Source organism: Haliotis cracherodii, unplaced genomic scaffold, assembly GCF_022045235.1.
Source record: "Haliotis cracherodii isolate W230 unplaced genomic scaffold, xgHalCrac1.p SCAF_6, whole genome shotgun sequence".
NCBI lineage: Eukaryota > Metazoa > Mollusca > Gastropoda > Lepetellida > Haliotidae > Haliotis > Haliotis cracherodii.
In genome coordinates, this window is record NW_027266319.1 from 16,164,646 (window position 1) to 16,174,173 (window position 9,528).

At 46.5% G+C, this 9,528-nt stretch overlaps 1 protein-coding gene across 1 annotated transcript in view; it reads right to left on the reverse strand.

Moving 5' to 3' along the window:
* Window positions 1-7,087: 7,087 nt before the first annotated feature.
* LOC139446278 (hornerin-like) overlaps window positions 7,088-9,528 on the reverse strand; it is a 6,517-nt gene continuing 4,076 nt past the window's right edge. Inside the window, exon 2 of the mRNA XM_071227632.1 lies at window positions 7,088-9,333. Coding sequence (XP_071083733.1) covers window positions 7,088-9,333 — 2,246 coding nt within the window. The remainder of the gene's footprint in view (window positions 9,334-9,528) is intronic.

Sequence of the window (9,528 nt, forward strand, 5' to 3'; positions counted from 1 at the left end):
AGAGTGTGCATGAGTGAGTGATATTGTACATGAGTGAGTGATAATGTACATTTATTTATTTATTATATACTTCAGTGTGAAAGCCCGGGTTTTCGGAAGTTGAGAAAAGTGATACTTTCATTGCAGTGAATATGACACTTGATATTTCCTCCCCGCAAATTGTCTCCCTTTTACTAGCCATACATAAACTGTTAGATTCATTTTTACGTTAGTTCCAAAATGACAAGGCAAAAAAATGACAGATGGTCATTTATGGAGTTACTGTCGCTTCTTGCATGCTGTTTGTTATTCTCTTGACAATGTTTTGTTATAAACTGTAAATTTAACTTCAATCGAGACTGTTCATTTCGCACAGCGCCGTTTGTTACTTGACCTGCGTGTATCCTTTCGTTTCTAACAGCGGTCTCGTAGATTTTAAGAATATTTCTTGTTGTAGCTGATTTTGTAATTAATCATATCCAAATGTATGATAAAGAATTTTAGTAACCTCAAATATTTTTTTGTTACTTTTGTTCATATATTTAACGATTTTGCAAACACGGAACTATTTTTTAAGTCGCAATTACAAGGGATGGTGAAACGTCTGTGTGTTAGGTTGGGAGAATTTATGTTTCAAAGTTTTAATTTGTAATAGAATATTTTAATTTTCCGACAGACAACAACACAAAAAGGACAATATAAATATGATATTCCACGTGTCTCGTAAAATATCATTTTCTCTCATCTCGTGACGGGGGAAAGGACACACACACACACACACACACACACACACACATGAGTGATATATTAAGACCCATTGAGGAGTGAGTGATAGTGTGCATGAGTGACAATATGCACGAGTGACATATTAAGACCCTCTGAGGAGTGAGCGATTGGATGGATGACATGGTCTCTGCGTCGTCACCATTAACCTCACAATGTAATGGCGACCAACATGGTTTCATTTTCAGCAAATCAGCAGAGCGACTCGCAGATATCGACCCACAAACCCCGAGTCCGATATCATAATACACCAGGTGACAACAGTATAGCGCCATCCAGATAACTATCTATTCATCTACAATCGATCTATCACCTGTCGACTATCCACTTGCATCGGCCACGTCTCCCCTAATTCCTATAACACAAGATGGGAACCAGTCCCCCACAAGAACCTTCAGCCTCTTATGGTAAACTCCAATGGGGAAATAACTGTCAGTAAGCGATTCGTAATTGATTTTGTATATAAAAGACTTTTTCAAAGTATCGAAGTCGATATAAGTCGGTTGCTGCGTTGACAACCGCCGTCTATGCGGGTACACGAAAGACACACAGCGTCAATTCCTAGAGTGACCAAATGACCAGGTTTCAATCGGTTAAAGAGAGCATTGATTGGGGTCTTAAAGGCCCCAGGTCTGTGTTTCCCCAGCAAGCGAAACTCTCCGATAATCGTAACTTTTGCCCCAGTGTTAATACGCTCGCATCATTTAGACCAACTGACTTCAGAAATAGATGTTATTTAATTCCTTACAGCGGGACATTACTGAGGACCCGTCCGAGTTTGTGAGACAGGTATTTGTATTAATAAACTTTAGAATAATACAATGTTACTTAAGTCTAGGGTAGCTAAGACAGTTATGGAGCACGGCAATCAATACAATGGTACCAGCAAAGGAATAACATTTCGAATTTTTTTATCAACATTCACCAGAATTTTAACTTTTATGAATTATAAGGTTATGTTCGCGTAATGCCGACTCCATTGACATCATAATTTATGAGTTGTAAGTTATTTGTTTTGTTTTTAAACGCTTCATATCACGTCATCAAGACCTTAAGTATCACGTGACATGCATGTATAACACGTGCGGCTATATACATCTGTACGATGAGGTCTCCGTGAGGTTCCGAGCCGAGTACTACCTATATGTACATTGAGGGCCAGTGCTTACAATGTGTTGCTCCCCCTGACGATCCGGGTTCGAACTGGTCTTCAGCAGCCTATGCTGTCGTAAGAGGCGACTAACGGGATCGGGTGGTCAGGTTCGCTGAATGGGCTGATGCATGTCATCGTATTCCAGTTGCATAGGTCGATGCTCATGATGTCAATCACTGGCTTGTCTGATCAAGACTCGATTATTTACAGACCAGATATATAGCTGGACTATTGCTAGTGCGGCGTTAAACAGCAAAACACGTGTTGCCTGGCTGTATCATCATTACCCGCGAGCGTGGATCGCTGATCATGCTATCAACCACTCGGTTGCCGGTCCAGATTCTTTCATATACAGGCTGCCGGGATGTAGTTGGAGTAGTGCTTACTGTTGCGTAAAACAACATTCATTTACTCACCCATTCCCCGGATATGCTCCACCATTCCCAACTACCAATCATGTCACAGCGAGAACAATATACCATCTACCCTACCCTCTATTTACGGAAATACAATTATATTTTAGCACGGATTACGAAAATAACGTCAGTTTAAAATTCATAACAGAACCATTTAGGGTTTGAGATCAACATTTTGTACACGTTTAGGAGCTAAACTATTTCTTTCCAACATAAACAGGATATTATGAACTGGGTTCTTTGGTCAAGTCAGCACGAAAATGGCAAGAAATGAATATTTTTATTAAGCAGGGGCTTCAATATATTTTTTTTTAAATAATTACCGCCCCACCCCCAACACCTCCAACCACCCCCACCCCCGAAAATAAAATGCTTGCCAGCACTGCTGATGAGTGTACGTTATAAACATGTCCCTTCCTGCTTCACATCTGAATAATGGCAGATCGATAACAACGCATAATTGCCCACGATTTTTCTAAGAGCTGTAAATATTTCCTGCGTAGTGTCGTTGTAGAAGACACACAAATCACGTAGTGATAAGAGTTTTCACAAGTGTCGTCAGTTAATGTGGATGAGCGTGCTGCGCGCCCGCCGGCCGGCCCCAGCGTTTGCCGTGAGCAGCCTGCGACAGCGTTGCCAAGACCCTCGGATCACTGGGTTCACAAGGCCAAGCTGAAACGAATATAGAAATCCAGAAAGGTTCCATCGTCTGTATGAATAATATAAGCACTGGGAAATAAGACACCAGACATGGATTATGTACATGGTACTGTTGGCATTTTATCGATGATAAATGTCATGTGATCAACCAGCATTCCAAAAACAGTCGTGGTGCCAGGCACAATACTCAGAAGAAGTTGTTAATAATAACAAATTATAATAATAATAATAATAATAATAACAACAACAACAACAACACAACATTATTATTATTATTATCATCATCATCATCATCATCATTTACAACAATAATAATACCATTCATCATAATCATAATATATTAATCATAATCATACTTTTATGATGATAATTATAATTGCAATAAAACAATTAGAATTATAATCCTCGCCATAAACCATAAACCATTAATTTATATAACAACACTAATGATAAACTATACATTAACCTTGATTTCTTCTGGTAGTTATGATAAATAAGTCAGCGGTGATGACGCTCGGGGGCGAGTCGTCTGAGGTGTCGGAATTCGCTGTGCGTAGCTGGGTCCCTCGGGAAACCCAGAAACCTATGATCGTGGGTTCGAATCCAGATTCCCTCGATAATGTCTAAGGTTTGTCTAGACCATACTCTAGTGTTTCACCAAAGTGCTAATCGCCTTAGATCTGAATCCCCTCGTGGCTGGCATACCGTATGTAACTGAAATACTCAGTTTTCAAAGCGGCGTTTTACCACACAGACCGTCCCCGCCTCTCCCCGACTGAGATACTCCGTGGTGTTTACCATGTGACGTGTATATGTGAGTGATCTCCCCGTCGTCCACAGTCCCGGTCCCCGGTTGCAACTGCTTGTTAGGACTATCTTGTGCCAACACTTTCTTACGAATATGCAGTTGCATCGTTCCGATTCTTCCATTGCCAATGCAAGGATCAGAACTTGAAATCCTTTCAATCTTAGCCAATGAGGCAAATTATTCAGTTCGTATCACCAACTATGCATCTGTATTTCAAACCCGGGTCGAAATGAGGCGAAAGGCAGCAGGTCGGCTAAGTAACTACATTAAACAATAATTTAACTACTGAATGTTGAAGAAAGGGGGCATTAGTATGTGTGTGTATACCTCTCTGGTCTCAGCGGCCGCGTCAGCGAGAGGTAGGCCCAGTATAAGGCCAATTGAGGCCGTGCGTGCCACGAGCCATCGATCTGTGCGTCGTGGACCGTCCTACACAGAGCTCCCGCAAGTTTAATGATTTTCATAAAACACCGATAAAAGGGATTTCTTTGAATGAATAGCTTCCATGATCACATTTTAAGGATCATTAAAACAAGAATTTTTTTTTTTTCCAAAATACAGTTTTTAATGAAAGTAACAAAGCTAACTGATACAAAATCTTATTTAATTGCCGTGTGGAGCCGTGGCGACGTGACCGTTACCGACGAGGAATAACTCACATGCCACATGCAAACTTCTGTTCTGTGCGTTGTATTGTATTTATTGATTCGTTCACTAGCCGGCAGACATTGTTGTTTTTGTCTTCGACTTCTTCTAGTAAAACCAATTATTCTACAGGATATAGCAGCAAAATTGGACTAATAGTCTCTATAAAATATTCAAACAGATTAACTTCTTCTCACGGGTTCAGCATGCGGTACAAACGAAATGTCGGCGAATGATTACAGTCCGGACGAATGTCACGTTCAGCTTGTAATATCCTGTGTGTTTTTTATTCTGTTGCCCAGAGTTGTATTCATTGTGGTAGTTTTTTTCAGATGTGGTTTTACTGTGGCATTCAATTGTCATGGCCTGTCAAAACAGTGTCTGTCACATATAGCTCCTTTCAACACTAAGACGACGGTGTCTGTCACATATAGCCCCTCTCAACACTAAGACGACGGTGTCTGTCACATATAGCCCCCCTCAACACTAAGACGACGGTGTCTGTCACATATAGCTCCTTTCAACACTAAGACGACGGTGTCTGTCACATGAAGCTCCCCTCACCACTAAGACGACGGTGTCTGTCACATATAGCCCCTCTCAACACTAAGACGACGGTGTCTGTCACATATAGCCCCTCTCAACACTAAGACGACGGTGTCTGTCACATATAGCTCCTCTCACCACTAAGACGACGGTGTCTGTCACATATAGCCCCTCTCAACACTAAGACGACGGTGTCTGTCACATAAGCCCCTCTCAACACTAAGACGACGGTGTCTGTCACATATAGCCCCTCTCAACACTAAGACGACGGTGTCTGTCACATATAGCTCCTCTCAACACTAAGACGACGGTGTCTGTCACATATAGCTCCTCTCAACACTAAGACGACGGTGTCTGTCACATATAACTCCCCTCAACACTAAGACGATGGTCTGTCACATATAACTCCCCTCAACACTAAGACGACGGTGTCTGTCACATATAGCTCCTCTCAACACTAAGACGACGGTTTCTGTCACATATAACTCCCCTCAACACTAAGACGACGATGTCTGTCACATATAACTCCCCTCAACACTAGGACGACGGTGTCTGTCACATATAGCTCCCCTCATCACTAAGACGACGGTGTCTGGTAAAACGACGGTGTCTGCTTTATTATGACGGTAAATGTTAGAATCCACGATATGCTGATGGCAGAAAGACGAATGTCTGAGCGTCGTGTTGCTGGTTTTGTAGGCATTTCCCAGGAGAAAGTACACCCCTTTATCACAGAAATTTTGCCAATGAAGAAAGTATCATCTCAATAGCTCAATAGCTTCTGACGCCTGATAATCTAGCTCTGTTTGAAGCTGCCCCAGAAAGGTTCTTGCGACAATCAAAAAGGTTCAAACAACAATCAAAACAGTGGTAGCATTTGGCATTACCACCTACAAAGAAGGCAAAGTGAGGGAGTGAGTGAGTATGGTTTTACGCCGCTTTTAGCAATATTCCAGCAATATCACATCGGGGGACACCAGAAATGGGCTTCACACATTGTACCCATGTTGGGAATCGAACCCGAGTCTTCAGCGTGACGAAAGAACGCTTTAACCACTAGGCTACCCGACCGCCCCAAGAAGGCAAAGACTGTCCCGCCAACTGCAAGGTAATTGCCTCCGGGTTCTGGGACGCGGAGGTGGTCGTCATGGCGGACTATCTCCCAAATGTCAGACAAAAAATGGAGCATATTATGCTTTATTATACTTTTGTTGGAATTACCGAAAGAAATTAAGACCAAGAGTGCTCTTCCATCAGAACAATGCGCTAGTGTACACATTAGTCATTGCCATAACTAGAATCCACGAGTGTGGCTTTGAACTCATTCTTCTCGTCTCGCTCCGTCAGACTTCCGTCCTTCCCCAAGAACGAACGATGACGTCATAGCAACTGTGGTGAATCTTTTGGACCGCCAAAAGAGTGACTTACACGAAACTGGGATAAACTCCCTCCAACATCGTCAGCAAAACGGTGGTCGAGTACTTCTAGGCGAGGCTCAGGACATATCAATCACCCCCGTGTATAATTTAACACAAGATACTTTTCACTGAGAAATGTCAGCTAAAATAACTGACATATTATGATCGGAGGCTAATTGAATAACAGCTTGTTTACCTGAACTATTGTTTGAACATAGAAACAAACATAACTGTGTAACATAACTCATGTAAAGTACCCTTTCAAACACTTATATTCCATTATGTCACCATCAGGCCACATGCCATTGATGTGTGCATCAAGTGTTCGTAATCTTTATAACCGGCTCTAAAAGCGACCAGGAACTGGCTTCTGTCATTGCTTACAAAGCTAAAATCTGAAAACAAATTCATGTAACGATTTTTAACAATTTTAATCTCTCATTTTTTGCGGTTTGCGTTTGGAGGAAAGAAACTGATACTTTCAAGTCTTAATTGTTGTAGGTTCTGTTTCGTTATTTCATTATAACATCTAAAACAGTTGCCATATTATGGTCCAGGTGTGTTATCGCCGTGGCTCGCCTCTGTCAATGCCATGCTAATACATCCCTCCCCTGGGATGACAACGTTTCTGTCTCCCAGGGGTGAATTGTGAGCGTTGCAGCCCCCGGGGGTGCAGATGTCAGATTGTACCCTCTCCGTGGACTTGTCCCGTGTAACCCCTCCGTGGACCTGTCCCGTGTAACCCATCCGTGGACCTCTCTCGTGTAACCCCTCCGTGAACTTGTCTCGTGTGTCCACTCCTTGGACTTGTCTCGTGTATCCCCTCCGTGGACTTGTCCCGTGTATCCCCTCCTTGGACTTGTCTCGTGTATCCCCTCCGTGGACTTGTCCCGTGTATCCCCTCCGTGGACTTGTCCCGTGTATCCCCTCCTTGGACTTGTCTCGTGTATCCCCTCCGTGGACTTGTCCCGTGTATCCCCTCCGTGGACCTGTCCCGTGTAACCCATCCGTGGACCTCTCTCGTGTAACCCCTCCGTGAACTTGTCTCGTGTGTCCACTCCTTGGACTTGTCTCGTGTATCCCCTCCGTGGACTTGTCCCGTGTATCCCCTCCTTGGACTTGTCTCGTGTATCCCCTCCGTGGACTTGTCCCGTGTATCCCCTCCGTGGACTTGTCTCGTGTGTCCCCTCCGTGGACTTGTCTCGTGTATCCCCTCCGTGGACTTGTCCCGTGTATCCCCTCCGTGGACTTGTCTCGTGTGTCCCCTCCTTGGACTTGTCTCGTGTATCCCCTCCGTGGACTTGTCTCGTGTATCCCCTCCGTGGACTTGTCCTGTGTATCCCCTCCGTGGATCTGTCCCGTGTATCCCCTCCGTGGACTTGTCCCGTGTATCCCCTCCGTGGACTTGTCTCGTGTGTCTCCTCCGTGGACTTGTCTCGTGTGTCTCCTCCGTGGACCTGTTCTGTGTGTCCCCTCCGTGGACCTGTCCTGTGTGCCCCATCCGTGGACCTGTCCTGTGTATCCCCTCCGTGGACCTGTCCTGTGTGTCCCCTCCGTGGACCTGTCCTGTGTATCCCCTCCGTGGATCTGTCGTGTGTATCCCCTCCGTGGACCTGTCCTGTGTGTCCCCTCCGTGGACCTGTCCTGTGTGTCCCCTCCTAGGACCTGTCCTGTGTGCCCCATCCGTGGACCTGTCCTGTGTGTCCCCTCCGTGGACCTGTCCTGTGTATCCACTCCGTGGACCTGTCCTGTGTATCCCCTCCGTGGATCTGCCCCGTGTATCCCCTCCGTGGACCTGTCCTGTGTGTCCCCTCCGTGGATCTGTCCTGTGTATCCCCTCCGTGGATCTGTCCTGTGTGTCCCCTCCGTGGATCTGTCCTGTGTATCCCCTCCTTGGACCTGTCCTGTGTGCCCCATCCGTGGACCTGTCCTGTGTGTCCCCTCCGTGGACCTGTCCTGTGTGTCCCATCCGTGGACCTGTCCTGTGTATCCCCTCCGTGGACCTGTCCTGTGTGTGTGTCCCCTCCGTGGACCTGTCCTGTGTGTCCCCTCCGTGGATCTGTCCTGTGTGTCCCCTCCGTGGACCTGTCCTGTGTGTCCCCTCCGTGGACCTGTCCTGTTTGTCCCCTCCGTGGATCTGTCCTGTTTGTCCCCTCCGTGGATCTGCCCCGTGTATCCCCTCCGTGGACCTGTCCCGTGTATCCCCTCCGTGGATCTGCCCCGTGTATCCCCCCCCCCGTGGATCTGCCCCGTGTATCCCCTCCGTGGACCTGTCCCGTGTATCCCCTCCGTGGATCTGCCCCGTGTATCCCCTCCGTGGACCTGTCCCGTGTATCCCCTCCGTGGACCTGTCCCGTGTATCCCCTCCGTGGACCTGTCCTGTGTATCCCCTCCGTGGATCTGCCCCGTATGTCCCCTCCGTGGACCTGCACCGTGTATCCCCTCCGTGGACCTGCACCGTGTATCCCCTCCGTGGACCTGTCCTGTGTATCCCCTCCGTGGACCTGTCCTGTGTGTCCCCTCCGTGGACCTGCCCCGTGTGTCCCCTCCGTGGACCTGCACCGTGTATCCCCTCCGTGGACCTGCCCCGTGTATCCCCTCCGTGGACCTGTCCTGTGTGTCCCCTCCGTGGACCTGTCCCGTGTATCCCCTCCGTGGATCTGTCCTGTGTATCCACTCCGTGGACCTGCCCCGTGTGTCCCCTCCGTGGACCTGTCCTGTGTGTCCCCTCCGTGGACCTGTCCTGTGTGTCCCCTCCGTGGACCTGTCCTGTGTGTCCCCTCCGTGGACCTGCCCCGTGTATCCCCTCCGTGGACCTGTCCTGTGTATCCACTCCGTGGACCTGTCCTGTGTGTCCCCTCCGTGGACTTGTCCTGTGTGTCCCCTCCGTGGACTTGTCTCGTGTTAATTCTATACAGCGTGTGACTGAAGCGTACACAAAAGGCAATGAGCTGTATATTTATTTAATGTTGGTGGACGCAGAGAGAAAAGTAAACAAGATTAGGAAAGTCAACATTGTAGGTCATTTTGTTCCTTTTTGTCGGGTAAAATCACTGTAACACTTGGGTAAAGCGAGAGAATTGTTATTGAATTCTTTTTCTGGGAGCACTCCGCCAGATA